Source organism: Myripristis murdjan, chromosome 15, assembly GCF_902150065.1.
Source record: "Myripristis murdjan chromosome 15, fMyrMur1.1, whole genome shotgun sequence".
NCBI lineage: Eukaryota > Metazoa > Chordata > Actinopteri > Holocentriformes > Holocentridae > Myripristis > Myripristis murdjan.
In genome coordinates, this window is record NC_043994.1 from 15856663 (window position 1) to 15873457 (window position 16795).

The 16795-nt window shown below is 40.8% G+C and overlaps 2 protein-coding genes across 6 annotated transcripts in view; both read left to right on the top strand.

The window, feature by feature from the left end:
- The window catches only part of LOC115372488 (cGMP-dependent protein kinase 1), an 85471-nt gene extending 74297 nt beyond the window's left edge, over positions 1-11174 (top strand). For all 5 annotated transcript variants that reach the window (XM_030070432.1, XM_030070427.1, XM_030070428.1 and 2 more), the window contains 9 exons: positions 3881-3977; positions 4101-4240; positions 5012-5101; positions 5242-5383; positions 5904-6067; positions 7827-7949; positions 8038-8100; positions 8219-8285; positions 8407-11174. In XM_030070432.1, coding sequence (XP_029926292.1) covers positions 3881-3977; positions 4101-4240; positions 5012-5101; positions 5242-5383; positions 5904-6067; positions 7827-7949; positions 8038-8100; positions 8219-8285; positions 8407-8505 — 985 coding nt within the window. In that variant the 3' untranslated portion in view covers positions 8506-11174. The remainder of the gene's footprint in view (positions 1-3880; positions 3978-4100; positions 4241-5011; positions 5102-5241; positions 5384-5903; positions 6068-7826; positions 7950-8037; positions 8101-8218; positions 8286-8406) is intronic.
- A 2200-nt stretch (positions 11175-13374) lies between these two features.
- LOC115372489 (dickkopf-related protein 1-like) lies at positions 13375-15457 on the top strand. The gene is made up of 4 exons (XM_030070433.1): positions 13375-13764; positions 13897-14041; positions 14255-14389; positions 14537-15457. The coding sequence occupies exons 1-4, from the start codon at positions 13525-13527 to the stop codon at positions 14800-14802; spliced, it is 786 nt and encodes a 261-aa protein (XP_029926293.1). The 5' UTR covers positions 13375-13524; the 3' UTR covers positions 14803-15457.
- Positions 15458-16795: the final 1338 nt, after the last annotated feature.

Consider the following 16795-nt stretch of genomic DNA (forward strand, 5'->3'; position numbering starts at 1 on the left):
CCTGTCCACTCTGCCAAATGTATCTTATTGCTTTGTGTTTGGGGCTTAATTTTCTCATACATCATTCTTTTGCATGTTTTTTTTTTCTTTTCAAATCTTGCTTGTCTAATAGGCTAATAGTCTCATCGTCTCAGTCCTGATGAATTATTCAGAGGTTGAACCATACCGTAACTGCCCGCCAGCTGCACCATTTTAAAGGAACATGTTCCTATACAGCTCGTAATATGTTAGTCAACATTAGTTGCATTAAGCCTCTAAGTCTGTTACATAAAAGACAATACTCATGTGGCAGGCCAGGAAGCAAAGGTTATGACCTCTGCCTCTATTTCTGGAGGAATGAATATGTACTCTATTTACTGTCACTATGGAAACTGGAGAGTAGCACTGTAGAAGGCACAGGGCACCTTGGCAATGAATTGGGCATCTTGGGGCTCAGGCAGCTACAAATTGGTATAATGTGATGCCAGCCTAGCTCAGCGTTATGTTGTGAGTAAAGGTGAGGAGAAATCAGAACCTAGTACTGACTGATAATTGAGAGCGAGACAGCAGGAGCAGCTTTTCACTGTAGACCGAGATAGACATGGAGAGACAGACATAGATGGAAGCAGAAGAGAGAGAAAGAGAAAGAAGATGAGAGAGCAACAAGACAAAGTGACAAAACACTCGACACAGTGCTCCATGGTTCAGATTTTTAGTTGTCTATTGGGAATGTCACTCATGTTTTGCACGCCACTGGCATTTAGACAACAAAGAGTAGAACATAACAACAGCCATGAGTTGGACAGAGATATGGGGGAAAGAGAGAAAGGGGGTACAACAAGGGGGCAGAGTGGCTTGCCTCTGGCACTCAGCCCCTGTCGGGTGCCCCTCATGGCTCACTACCGCCGGTGTTTGGTCTGCCAACAATCCAGCAGACGTGTGAGTGAAAGAAATACTAGAGACTTTCAGCAGGCACTCTGTTCTCTGTCCTTCACATTCACAGATCTGTCGGGAAGTTATTTTAGATTGATTTTATGCAAACAAGCAAATGGAGAATCACTTTTTCTAAGTTTAGCATGGCCACCGTTTCCAACCTCAACTTCAGCTGAAGGTACCATTCTCCACAGTAAAATAAAGCCTCTCTATCTGCTTCATGAAATCTGCCATCAAAGTCATTTTTTGCACTGATTAAGGTATCTTTCCCATCCGAGTGCTGTGTGTAGTTGCTTGCTGGCAATTCCCGCCTAGCAGAGCACTTTTATTTTTTCAGTGAGGGAAGCCTGAGTCAAGATCCTACAGTAAATCTGTCTCTAATTGGTCACAGCAGATAAGTGCCATGCAGCAGTTTCTTAACTATACAGCAAACTACAGCTTCTCTCTGTGAGGTCGACAGGTCTTTCTCTTCAAAGACTGCCTCCCTGTTGCTGTGCGCTACATTATTTGTGATAAAGTTGCTACTTCTCTCTGCAGGATGGGTCATGCACTACATAACAGAGAAACTTGTGGGATGAGCATCTCAATATTAGGCAGTATAAATATGAGGCAAAATAACAAACGATTTGAGCCACAGTGTAGAGTTCTCATCAGTGTTAAATAATCTCACTGCGAATGGTAATCATAGGCAAACTTGAGTGAGTCAAGGAGGTGAGTATGCAAGAATGACTGGTAAATAAAAGTTTCATTGAATAGAGCCAAGTTCAGGGTCAGAGGTGCCTCCTCCTCTTCTCTCACTTCAGGGTGCAGCTAAGCTTCAGACTCGGGGCATGGAAATTAGGATCATAGCACACACATTTACACACACAAGCACACACTGACAAACACACTTATACACATGGGGATTACATCACTGTTCATGATCTCATCCATCCACTGATACAGATTAACACACAATAGGGGTGCTACTTGACCCATATAGGAAGACTTAAAATGGGTCAGCCACAGTCAAAGCTGACATACATACTATTTCTACCCAATACAATACCCTTAAAATACAATGTCTAGCTAACTGACAGACTACATTATGATGTTGGACGTGGATGATCTCTGTTATCATTTTCATGGAGTATATATCTTCATATATGAAGGACTCCAGAACTGCTGGGGCCATTTAATATAACTTAATATAAAACAAGTGTCCATTGAAAGAGAGAGAGTTTGCTGTATTGAACCGTTTGAAACAAACTTTATCAGCAAGGCAGGTTGTATTATTGTAAGAAAAGAAAAGAAAAGAAAAGAAAAGTATTTCACCTGTCCAATATAAGTCATTACCAGCACAGAACTAATATGTGGATCAATTTTTCATTGCAGTTTCATATGATAGCCTCATTTTCTAATTTGACTTTGTATGGTTTAGAGATTTCATATATATGTTTTAAACCGCTCTCATTGTTACTTCTAATGGATCAACACCACCACCTACTGGCCAAATGTTATTATCACTTTTTCAGAAAATGATGTCACTGTAATTATGTGTTACAGTCTGGACCTTTTTAAAAAAAAAAAAAAAAAAAAAAAAGAAAAGATTATTTTTTGGCATTTATGCTTTATTTGACAGTCATAGAGAGAGAGAGGCAGGAAAGGGAGAGGGGATGACATGCAGCAAATGGCCTGAAATAGCCTGTGAGCCACCGGGCCACCCCAAAAGTCAGGACCCTATGTAGTGTAGTAAAATGATTCCCTCATATATGGACCTCATAGTTCTTCACAGGGACCTAACACTTCAATATCTCCATTGCTTAGATATAAGAGGCAGTCACAGAGCCAGCTAGGTGCTGCCAGCATGTATGTGGGGGGATGTGTGTGGGGGGATGTGTGTGATTAGTAATGAGTCAGCCAGTATGAGCTTCATCTCACCACTGCCTCATTATCCTGTCTCAAACTGTAATTCCTGCACTGTCAGTTCCTAAGTGGATGAAGTCGCTTCCTTTTTCTAAATAGAGAGCACTCTGTGATTTGAAGTGTTTTCTGGGCTTGCTTCCACCTGGTGCGCGAAGAGAAGGAGATGAAAGGGTCAGATGTGGATATTAATAGTGCCTATAGATGCAGGTGGATAGTGACTGTTTTTGTAAACATGCTCTCTTTCTGAGAAGCAAAGCATTTGGTAAACTGCCAACATGTGCCACCACAGTGCCCGCTATTATAGGGATTTGGGAATGGGGCTCATTGTTCTTCCGCATGATATGATTGTCTGATATATCAGCTTTATGTAAGATACTTCCCATGAATGGAATGAAACTATTCAGCCTCTTAAATTGCCACATATTTAACAATGTGAAGGAACTGAATAAAGGAAGGCACCCCTGCTGCTCCAAAAAGAGCATTTGTGTGAAGGTACAAGGCCTGACGCAGAAACCTTAGGCTGTTTTGAGTGACCCAGAAAGGCCCATCCAAGCTCAGATCTGCTCTAAGCCCACTGATCCAGAAACTGAGCTGATGATACCCTCCCTGGATCAAACAATAACCAGAGAAGATATGAGGTATCTGGGGATATGAGATGGACACGTGGAAACAAACAGCATGTTGTGGTGTTTGTTTGGTGGCAAAGCCAAAGCATGTCTTTAGAGTCAGCCGAGTATGGCGTAGCACAGCTTGTGTGACAGATGTCCCGTCTTTGTTCTCTCCTTTCAAGAATGGGGACAGGACTGGGGACAGTATGTCTGAGATCACATAGAGGTGAAAGTGGCTTGTCGGAGGACTAAACGCATAAACATGGTGTTTGCATGTTCATATTTATATACACCACATCCGGAATAACATCCTTGATAGATGACTTTGAGATAGATAAGGTGTACAAACAAATTAGGTCAAAGAGAACAGGACATTTGGTCGAAAGTGGAGAGGTTCCTCTTTCATCCATCACCTTATCTCTGATGTCCTTCCTGTTCTGTCTCTGGCACCACAGGTATGAAGCAGAGAATGCATTTTTCTTCAATCTCAACCTAGCTGACTTCAACATCATTGACACCCTCGGGGTTGGTGGCTTTGGCCGTGTCGAGCTGGTGTGTATCTCTGCACCGACATAAAAGCATTAATGATACACATCTTTACAGTCATTACAACAGGCTGTACAGTCATACGACTGACATTTGCATTGGAATCTGTTTTTCTTGTACTTGCTGCAGGTTCAGCTGAAGAGCGATGAGAATAAAACCTTTGCGATGAAGATCCTGAAGAAGCGGCATATTGTTGACACAAGACAACAGGAGCACATACGTTCAGAGAAGCTCATCATGCAGGAGGCCCACTCTGACTTCATTGTGAGGTATACCAGTTAAATGATGGATTTTATGCCATGACATTTTAACACCTGTGTCTAAACTGCTACGTACATGTATCGATGAGGAGTGTTTTCCCCTTCCAACTGTAGCAAGACTGAACAGAGTGTGATTCCCAGCCCTTTTTTGCATGTTCTCCCTTGTTTATATGGGTTTTCTCCCACATTCCAAAGACAGGCACGTTATTTGAATTGGAAGCCAGAAAATGCATTGCACCATGGGTGTGAATGTGAACATGAGTGACTGGGATCTGTCTTGGGTCTATGATTGACTGGTGATCTGTTCAGGGTATTTCTATGCTTTCTCCCCAGTGTACTCTGGGATAGGCTTCAGCACCTCTGTGACCCTGAATACAAATAAGCAGGGGAAGAGAATATTATATACTGCATATATAGTGGATTTCAAGACACACCTTTACAAATGTTTTACTTTATATTGATTTGAGACCTTAAATGAAATCAAATCAGACTTTTCTCATGTTTTTTGGAAATAGTTGTCAGTAAAATCAGGGTAAAAATAAAAGTCTCTGACAATTTATGGAAAATAGAAAACACCTTGAAGGACCTTGCTTATGAAAGTGTGCACACCTCCTATGGTTGTGGGTTCTAAGTGTGTCAAACTTAGGTGATCACATTCCAAAAGCATGATATATGATATAAATGATACATATTATCCAATTAATCTTTCCTCCACCTAGAAAAGCTAGTACTTATGCATCGAGCATCAATGTGAAACAATACCCTCCTGTTTGTTTTTAGACTCTACAGAACGTTTAAGGACAGCAAGTACCTCTACATGCTGATGGAGGCCTGTCTAGGCGGAGAGCTGTGGACCATTCTGCGAGACAGGTAAGTCTCCAAGATTGAACAAATGAAACAAAGACATCATAACAAAAACAGTGGTTATATACCAGCATGCCGCTAATAAATGTGTACATCCTAATTGACTTCATTCCCCATTCAGCACGGTTGTCTTCTTGGGTTTTTAGGGGTTCATTTGAGGACTCAACCACCCGGTTCTACACGGCTTGTGTGGTGGAGGCCTTTGCGTACCTGCATTCCAAAGGCATCATCTACAGAGACCTCAAACCAGAGAACCTTATATTGGACCACAGGGGCTACGCCAAGTTGGTAAGAGATGATTAATGGATTAAAAAATGACGAATGACAAGAAATTGCACTGTCTTTTTATAACCTTCATTTCATTAGACTGAACAACTGCAAAACAAAAAAGATAAACACTTTCACCCACCTGTCTAAGATGCTCTGATGAAGACTTAAATGCCAAAACATGTTAGGCTGATGTTAGCCATTAATGAAAGTATGATACAACTGAGGCTAAGTCTTCTTCTGTGTTTCTTTTGGAGGGCGGCCATTATCATATCTTTTCATGGATTCATTGGACGTCAGTTTGTAGTTTTTGGCAGAGTACCTAGCGAGGGGAGGGCTATGTGAGAAGGCTCACCTACTTCTCAAGTCTTTCTATTCATCAAGCCAAAGCACTGAAAGACAAAACAAAACTTGTTATTGAGATCAATTAAATGTTTCCAGTGTTACTGTAATCATAAATATGGATGCATAAATATGAAACTGATTTTCTTACTTCCTTGTGGCTGACTGACAAAACATAAGTTTTCATGCCATCCCTTAGGTGGATTTTGGCTTTGCTAAGAAGATTGGGTTTGGGAAAAAGACCTGGACCTTCTGTGGGACGCCGGAGTATGTAGCACCAGAGATCATTCTGAACAAGGGCCACGACATCTCAGCTGACTACTGGTCTCTAGGAATCCTCATGTTTGAACTCCTGACTGGCAGGTACATACAAGCCTGGATATGTTCATAAACACTTTAATTTCTTGAGCTTTACTGTGATGAGACACACATTACAATGCTAATCTGTCTTAACAAGACATTCAGTCCAGTATGAACTCATATTGAAACATTGTTTTCCAACAACTGAAAAATCTGCCAGTGAAGTGAAATAATTAGGCCACAGCCCGGGCAGCCTGGTCTTTATATCTTTCCTAAATACATGTTTGTACTTAAGTATTGTTTTTGTAGTTTGCAGTACAGTTCGATCCAGTCCAAAACAGCATAGCAGCTATATGGAGCCAGTCTTCCTAATGGTGGCGCTACTACAACTGCCCAGTGTATAAAACTTCAAAAATTCATTAAGAAAAAAAAATCATAAATGTATACTACAGCTGTGCACTCTCTTGAAGACTTGTATGATAGGAATCGTTTATACACTGCCACCTAGTGGAACTCAGTAAACTCATAAATCCTTAAGTCCTTATGATACCAAATCAGCCTCCAAATAATGTACATACTGTCAACATTAGAAGTTACATAAGGATCAAAAATTTAGGAACTAATTGTGTGACTAATTGTCTTACTGTGAATTGTGTTGTGGATAAGCATTTAACTTTTGGCCCAAAATCTGACAATTTTCAGTGAAAATAAAGTGCAAAATTCTCACCACCACCTGGATGTGGTGTGATTTCTATTTATTTATTTCAAGTCAGAATTTTATGTGCTCAAGCTCATTTTTTTTAGTAAACTCTCAAACTTTTCACCACATTAGACAAATGTGGAATATTTTTCATAACATACCAAAACCTCAGATTCTTGAAAGCCTAAAAAGATTTTATTTATCATATGTATTCTTAAGGGCCTCTTGTTCAATCTGTCATGCATAATAAAAACATTATGGAATTCACCACTGTTAGGTAGTGGTGTATACAAGAGTTGTGGCACAGAACGTCTCACATGGGTGTGATTTTGTGAACTGTAGCAATAAACGTCCTGTTGTCATTAAGACTATCATCAAGTTTATTTTTGTTGAAAATCTTGCAGTTTTTCTTAGTAAACAGAAAATATATGCAAATGTGTGAATCCATCCTACACTTATATTTTTTTCACCCACTCCTTTGTTCAAGTAAATTCCACGGTTTTTGGTGGCAAAAGATTTTCTTGGACAGTAATACCTTCAGGGACCCTCAAACTGCACCAGCTTTTTAAATGACTCATGAAGCACTAATGGAGTCACACTGTGAAAAAACACAGGCACTATCACTTCTTAGCAGGCTTAACGTATTTGTGACAAGGGTTGCAAGACTGAGCCCTGGGTGGTGCATCTGTAATGTGACATTAATACACTGATTTATGCTCTATGTGACGTTCTGCTAAAGGTAAAAAAAAAAAAAAAAAAAAAAAAAAAACACTATTTAATCCTAAACTAATTCATTCTCTCCATTTTTCCCCATTTTTCCTTCATAACTAAACAGCTAAGGTGCTCCAGCTCTCACACTGCCTGTAGTATCAGCTATAATTTTTGTTTTTAATACTCTTTAAACCAATTTTCCTAAAGCAAGTGACAGCTTCAAATTTGACACCACCAGTGCAGAACACCACTTGATTCAATTAAAATTCTTGAAACAAGACGATTATCCATCCTGCTAGCAATTTAAGATTTTACAAAATGATTTTGAATTGTTAAGATGATTTTTTTTTCTAGGTAATAAATATTAACAGTGGATGAATCACAACTAATGTGTTTTTCACTTCTATGTAGCCCCCCCTTCTCCGGCCCTGATCCTATGAAAACGTATAACATCATCCTGAGGGGTATCGACATGATCGAATTTCCAAAGAAGATTACCAAAAATGCTGCCAACTTAATCAAAAAACTATGCAGGTGAGTGCTGGTTCCTCCAGCAGTTTCTGATTCATGTACGTGGCCAGTATATTGTGCAGTCCACTTATCAAATGTTTTTCTGCTGCAGGGATAATCCTTCTGAAAGACTGGGAAACTTGAAAAATGGTGTCAAAGACATCCAAAAGCACAAGTAAGGCTGTAAATATGAATTACCAAAGTAATACTCTTATTCACTATTTTTGCCCCACCTTATAATTGTGCAGTTAAGCATGATCATCAAGTGATGGAGCGGTACTTTTTTGTTTCAGATGGTTTGAAGGCTTTAACTGGGAGGGCTTAAAGAAAGGGACACTGACACCTCCTATCATCCCTAATGTAAGTGCACACTGCTCATGACTTCACTGTATCCCCTCCCTTTTCTAGTCAACCTCAATCAAAAATTCATTCACCCATCTTGATGTTCCTTTGCTTGGTATGCCATCCATCTGTCCACCAGGTGACATCAGCAACCGACACAAGTAACTTTGACAGCTTCCCAGAGGACAACGAGGACCCGCCTCCCGATGACAACTCTGGCTGGGACACTGATTTTTGAAGACCCTCCCACCCTCCCACCCCCTCAAAGTAAAATGAACTCTTCTTTTTTGGCTTGGAGGCCATCTTGAGGACATAGCTGTGCTGCAAAAAAAAAAAAAAAAAGAAACTGCATTAAAATTGAGGACGAGGATATGGAGATGAGGATACAGGGATGGACGGCAAACCCTTTGGGTCACCGATATGCCTTCACTTCACTGTGGCTCTGGATCAAGCATTTATAACAGGACTGCTGTAGCACTTCTTCAGCGTTGTCTTTTACACTCAACTCACACGGCAAAGGCAAGAGAAAGTGCAGGGATGCCCAAACACAATAAAACGTGGAGAAAGATAATGGAGCCAGGTTTTCTTACTGAATGTGCGATAGTCTGTCTGTTCTAAATATTGGTCTAGAATAAATAAATGTCATGGTGGACTGCTCCAAAAGAAGGGGGATGAGGATTGCATTTTCTTTTGCTGACTTTGTTGCTCTTCAGATGTTGGTTTAACAGTTGGTGGATTTGGGGAGAGTATTAGATGTTTCTGTAGTTGTCCCATGGCATTTGACGTGCAGCCGCGAGCTGCAGTGATACTTTTCATCAAGGGAAACAAGATCTACAAACTAGGGTTTGCAAGCCAAACTGGTACCAAGTGCTCAAGACTAATCTGAATGTCGCTGATTTTCCTCTTATTTTTTTGAAACATACATATGACCTACATATGGTACATTCTCACATGCACACACAAGGCTAAAATCAAACACTTAGTACACTTTATATTAGAGTAATTTACCTTAAAAAGCACAAACACCGTTATGTGCGTTCAGCAGAGAAAAAAAAAAATGACTCTTTCAAGTGCCCTGCTTAAAATATAATCAAACACCTACACACATAAAATTACAATTATTATTTTCGTCAAGCAATGTGTCATTATGCATTTAAGACCATGAACTGAGAGAATATCAGCAATTTTAGAGCTAACTTTATTTTAAGCATCAGTAGTTAAATGAAATCAAACCCGTCCAGCTGTTGTTGTTGTTTTTTTTCTCCAGTGGTATCAGCTGCACACTGACAGACTATAATATGCTTCAGATCACATGAATGCATCTCTGTCTCTTCAGTTCTTCAGTTTTGTTTTCAAGTCACCCAAATGCCTCTTCCCAATCAACCAAACCAGAAATCCTCTGTTCGCTCTTGTATAGTTTCGACATAACTGTGAACATGGTTTCGATGTCTTTTGGTGCTGTTATTGATGACTTATAATAAGGACTGGTGATGTGAGAGCGCTGGTTGTTGTTTTTGTATAGTAATTTCTGTGCTTGGTTACTTTGTAATGCACTTGATTTCCTTCTTCTGAAAATTGGATAATTGTCAGTTTGTAAACTTGAGTGAAAATTATTTTATATCACTTGACACCTTGTTACATTGTGCTAGGTGGTACTTTTCAGAGTTTTCCATAGGTTTAACCATGTTGCTCAGAAGGAAAAAAAAGTGCATCCATAATAAATTCACCACCCCCTACTTTTTGGAGGCAAAACTAACATCATTACATCTTGACTTGACCTCATTTTCATCATCATCTTCATTATCTTATGGCATTCCCCAAACTGGTGGTGAATGACATATACAACTTCACCCTCAAGCATCATGATCTGTCAGTTCATCATCTCTCACATCATGTCCGATAACCGATAATCAGAGCATAAAAGCAGAAATATTGTAAGTGCCTTACGTCAATGGCATACAAAATTAACATCAAAAGACCTTTTCAATGCTGCATGAACAAATATACACCTCAAACCTATGTGTCCTCTTAGACGGCTGCTTCTCATCCTTTGTTCTATCTAATAAACACATTAATCACTATGGAAAGAGAATTTCTAGTCACTTAATGGCTGACAAAGTGTCTATGGAGCAAATTCCCTGTTTACTTCTATGATTTGTCTCACTGGGACAGTTCTGTTTTGCATAAAACGGCATATGATATCAAAACCTAATCACAGCTGATACGGCTGCATCGACGTGCTTTTCTCTTAGACATCCTAATGGAAGTGATTTTACCAAGTCAGTTTACAGTTGGCCTGACACAAAACACCAGAGCATGGAGAATCGTTGCTCACGATGCCCATCCATTACCCCTTTTGTCATGCAAGCTAAACATTTACAGATGGCAAGAAATGGTTTGCAGTTTTGAGGGTAGATATGCCACCAAATATGAAGACAGTATTCTTGTGTATCACCATTAATGATCTTTAAGGATATGGCTGATCATATTATATCATGATCAACTGAAATTCTCATTTTATTTCAGATGAGATTTTTATCAGCTTATTTGGTTTCAAGCTAAACTCAGCTCAACTCTAACCTATTTCACACCAGAGAGCCAGCTAAACTTACATACTTCATAAATTACTCCATAAATATCACTACATTGCCGGAGTGCTAAAACAGGAGGAAAATCTTATGTTCCAGGCGGGCCACATAGATTATGCTGTGTCACGGTCATGGCAGATCGTTTTTTATCACAAAGCCTTATCCATGTAATCACTTTTCTTGTTTTGACTCATTTGTTGATCTCCTTCTGTAATGTTACCTGATATTTGCCTTGTGTTATGTGTTTCTGCTGTAAATTAATTTTGCAGAGTGCCTAGTGTAAAATTTTTAAAATTATAGAGTAAAAAAATACTTTTGAGTGGTGTTTGTCTCTTAGTTCTTTTGAAAGACGGTTCCTCGTGGTTCAAAACCTGGTGAGTGAATGGTGCAGTTTGCCGTAGCTGCCACTTGAGGGCGCTGAAGGTAAATTTGATCGTTTCTCTCAACCCAGTCTGATGTAAAGTGGTTGTATCAACATTTTTTTCCTTGAATAAGCTTTCCTCAGACTTAACAATCACTTTTAGGGCTAATGTCATCAAATTCAACGGTAGATGCGGATTATTTAGCCTCTCTGGCCTCGGTGTTTTTCGCACAACAAATCTTGTTTGGGGACAGGGAAATGGCCTCCGTCATAACAACAGGGTGACACTTCTGTGAGATCAAAGGGGATCAAAGTGCATCAAAGGAGCTCACCTTACCAACACTAACATTTAGTAAAGAGTAGATAAAAGCTGCACTTCAAAAGATATACAGCAATTCAAACGCGCAAAGTGCAACACTGCGTTTGTCAGGTGTCTAAAGGCAGGCTCTCTCTCTCTCTCCCTCGCTCTATGTTTGTGTGTGTCTCTCTCTACGCACACACACGCACACGCACACTCTTCCACAAACAAACGCGACCAGCAGATGACGTCCAAGTGCCAAGGTGTCTCATTAGAGAAACCAAAGTGGTCATTTCCATCACGAACTTCAGCACCTGCAAGCTTTTATCCACCAACCGGATATCGACTTTGTCACACACTGCAAAAAAAAAAAAAAAAAAAAAAAAAAAAAAAAGACCCATCTTAACAAGTCAATTTGTCTAATTCACTCTGGAAAAAAAAATATTTACTGCCTGTGGAGTGAGTTAGTCAGTCGCACTTGTCTGAGGATTTAAGAGAGAAAAAAGAGCCAGCATGTGATTGAATAAGGTAGATCACTTCAGAAAATGATACTACATTTCTAAAACAAGTGCAACTGTCATGAAAACAAGCGGGGTGATCTCACTTGGTTAATTGGTGGATCAAATTACTAGATTTTAAGAGTGATTATAAACATTAAGACTGCTTCTCTTGTCGAGATGGGCTTCTTTTGCAGCGTAGGAGCGCAAAGGGTCAGGGAGCAAAAACAGATCACAGCTGCCTTTTATCTCGAAGTGCCAGTCAGCCCTGAAAGGCCTCTCCACGGAAGTCCATTAATTCGGTAAACTTTTCACACTCCTTAATGGTCTGCATATCCTACACATTGATGTCCGCCGCTGGTGTAATCAAGCACACTTTGGAGGATAATTGCCCCCTTTGCAATCAGAAGGATCAAATGAAGTAGTTAATCGACGAAAGTAACTTCAATCACTGTCTTCACACAGCCTGAGGGCAGTTAGGCTACTTGAATGTCAAAGGGACTGAATGTCAGCGCAAAGCAAATCATCAGCAGCTTTTTAGAAAGAAGAAAAATCAGCCTTGATGAAAAAAAAAAAAAAAAAAAAAAAACACAAAATATTAGATTAACTTTAGAAGCGGCAGAAATATTTTGACCAGTCAACTATAAGGATTTTAAGAACTGTAGTGAAAAAAAGATGAATAAAGTAAAATCAGTTGAACATTTTTTTTTTTTTTTTGGCTTAGTGGACCTACAGTTGTATGGGGGAAAAACACATAAATTATGAATGGTGAACTTTCGTCACTCAATATTTGGAAAAATCAAATGAATAAAAATAAAACATAAGCCATGCCCACTCATCACCTCAGCATTTATTCATATTCAGGCAGACCTTTCAACGGGAACATCAGTGTCTTAAAACAAAGCAGAGGTAATCAGCTAGAAGCCCATAAAGAAATACTTTAAAAAAAAAAAAAAAAAAAAAAAAAAAACGTAAATTCTTAAAAGAAGGATATTGGATACAAGCATATCCACACCACTGGCGGATTGTTTTTTCCGTTTTGAGAAAAATAAGATTTGAAGACTTATTTTCCACAAGGAGTTTAATTGCTTACGAAAATTGATGTTTTTTTGCAGTGTGAGCTCCCAAGAATGCCAGTTAAGGACAGTCAGCAGACTTTGCTGGTTATCATCATTATTATACACAAACGCTGTGAGACGCAGTCTTGTTGGGGGAGAGTAGATGGCCATTTCCGTACAGTGGGGCACTCTTTGAAATTCCAGCCCTCCGCCTTTGTTGTACACAACGAGGGGCGGGAAGACAAACAGGTCCACATGTATAAAGAGATCATCCCAGGGCTGTGCGTCAGGAGACCTCCAAGCATCGTGGGGAAACTTTTCTCTGGAGCTTTGGATTGAGGATTCAAGAGCGCGCTGGACTTTGGCACATAGCCTTCTTTTTCTCAAAAGAAAAGGGGATTGTTTTGTGTGTTTTGAGTTTGCAACTGACTACAGCAGAATCTGAGGGAAGAATCATGCAAATACTATCAGTGCGTCGCTTCATGGCTGTGTATCTCACGCTGTTTGGATACTTTGGGGATGTTTACGCTGGGACGGTTTTGATGAACTCCAACGCCATCAAGAACTTGCCCGGTGGTGCTGCTGCTGGTGCTGCTGCTGGTGGTGGTGCCAAAACCGCGGACACGGTCAGTCCGAGTCCGCGCACGTCGCCACCAGGTAGCATGGGACACAAAGCGGCCGGGGACACCTTGCAGGTAACTGAACGTCCCGTGCGTAAAGTAATGAAGTCTGTGCACCACGACAAAAAGATGACATTATTTTAAGGTTATATCATGATTATTGTCACCTCACCGACACCTTGCTTTTGTGTTTTTGTTGTGCCACAGCAGTCAAGTGTTTGCGCGGATGATGAAGAGTGCGGAGCTGATGAATTCTGCAACGACGCCCGAGGTGCCTGCCTGCCCTGCCGTAAAAGTCGGAAGCGGTGCGCACGCGACTCGATGTGCTGTGCTGGGAACCGCTGCAGCAACGGTGAGCAGGAGCATCCCATCATAAACACATCAAGAAACACTGGCACTCATTAACTGCTCTTTAATAGTGTGGGAATCTCACAGGCACATTGACAGCAAGAGTGACTTGTGTGTTAAGGTGCTTTAGGTCAGTTTTGAGCAAAAGGTGAAAGAAAGGTTTTACTTTGTAAACACAGGCTAAATGAAGCACTGTTTTGTCATTTGTCCTCTCCAGGTGTCTGCCAGGCAAATGATATAGATGGCATGGATGCGGTTACCATCACTGGCTGGCACAGGCACAACAACACCATGGAGCACCATGTCAAGAGGCCCCCCACTGCCCACAGCCATCAGCCAAACTCTGTGAAAGGTGAGCTGCTGCACTTTTGAGACTATTATGTGATCTTACAGAGCAGCCTTTGCCTGCTGTGAAAGGTTCAATTAGTATCAAATGAACATCTCACTTATACAAGTCATAATTTCTTTCTTTTTTTTGTCTCTTTCTGTCTGTCTTCAGGCCAGGAGGGAGATACCTGCCTGCGATCGGCAGACTGCTCTGATGGTCTTTGCTGTGCCCGTCACTTTTGGTCTCGCATCTGTAAGCCGGTGCTGACTGAAGGCCAGGTGTGCACCCGCCACCGCAGGAAAGGCAACCACGGCTTGGAGCTGTTCCAGCGCTGCGACTGTGGTGATGGCCTGGCCTGTCGACCTGAGAAAGGAGAGCGAGACCACAGTGTCAGCAGGACTGCAGCCCGGAACCTACACACCTGTCAGAGACGCTGACACACACATAAACACACAGACACACACACACACACACACACACACACACACACACACACACACACACACACACACACATCCCCGAAACCTACAAATCAGTCACAGACACTGACAAATGCATTCAGTCCTGTATACACCAGAGATGCTGACACACACTTATACATCCAACACCTAGTACATTCTTTCCTGCCAAAGCTGCTGACACAAACACAGCACCCGGAAGGATAGACATGATTCCTGGGAAAAGCGATACACCCTGAGGGATGCAGCAATGTAAGATGGACTGATCCAATTGCCAGTCAACAGACAAGGAGTTGGAAGTTAGGAAGTGACATTTCATAGGTCTTGGAAAGATCGATTCATGTCATCAAAAATGGCAGAGCTGTTTTGTTTCTCTTTTTATGGAACTTAAAGCCTCAGTTATTGCAGTAAATTACTGTATTGTAAATAGTATCCTGGAGGTGGCACTTAATTGAAATATTGAATTCTGTCAACACCAGTATTATAAAGATGTGGTGCTGCATGGTTCGTTTCCAGTATTGTAAATGTGTACACAATATATTGTTATATACTATGTAAATGACTATATTTTTAAGTTACATGTAAAGAAAATGTGAATATATTTGTTTTATTAAACGTCACTCTGATAACCTTACAACACCTTTCTGCCCTCTCTTTTTTGACAGCTTTTGTTGTTGCTGTTATTGTTGTTCAGACAGATTACACATGCTGTGAGCTGTACATTGAAAATTCTCTCCATTAGAAAGGTAATTCACTGAAGATGTGCAGAACATAAAGTCTTTTGCTGTAGTTAGAAGTAGTCCAAATATTCACTGAAAAAGGAGGCAGGGGTGGGAAATGTTTCTGGCATTCCTAAATAACAACCATCCCCTTCTGGAAAGCAAGAGTTATTTGAACATTTACTTGGTGGTATTTAACTCCTGGCCCAGTCTTTGCAAATCAGTGGTTGAGGCTGGGTGGATGGTTTAAATGTTTGGCCTAGATATACTGCTCATACTTATTATGCGCAATTGCGGAGGTATGTGCACACACACTCACAAAACATACTTACAACAAACATACAACTTTTATTGAATCATTACGAGAGCCTCAATGTGCTGTCTCCTGCTGAGGCCCATGGCAGCGGCGCATGGTCCATCAGGGCTGTGTCATCAGAGAAACATTAAAGACAGGACAGGATGCTGCTGAATCAAATGATAACTGCAAGGAGGTAATGACAAAGTATGTGTGTCCTGGCGAGTGTTTGCCACCTAACCCTTTGGTGTTCCTGGCTAGTTTCTAATTATAACTTCCCTGCCTTCATGTGAAGCAGAGCAGATAGCTAGCTATCCAAGCTAAAGCCTCTAATTACTTCATCTTACTCAATCTACACAAGAACTCATGATACGAGGTGCACCACAGGACTTTGAGTTTTTGTGATGCAATGCAAGAAAGATCTTCATTCTCAATCTCTTCAATTGCACAGCACACCGCATTTCCTGCCTGTTGTGCAATAGATGTGCTCTAATATGTAGGCTATGAATCCACCCAAATACACCTTGGTGCCTGTAATTTGGCCCGTTTAGATTAGAAGTTGGTGGAGAAATTACTGTACTTTCTGGCTTGATTCTCGTGTCAGATCAAAAAGAGGCACAGAGACTCAATATCTGACCAGATAACCTTCATCTGTTTATATTTGCGGGCATATTTTGAAGTTTCCCTGTGGTTCTTCCGCCTGGGAGGAAGGCGAGGTTTACTTTGACTGTCATGAAGATAGATGCATTGACAAACAGGCAGACAGACAGAGAGACGGACTCCATTTATCCAATTTAGTATTGTCCATTCCCCAGTGTAATTAGGAGTAATGGCAGCATTGTCAGCATTACAATATATTGTGTGGCCTCAGCCAAGTCATGTTTGCGGGGGTCCAGGAATCTTTGTGTGTGAGCCCGTCATCATTACACCAACCACAAACTAACACCGGCCACAGGCA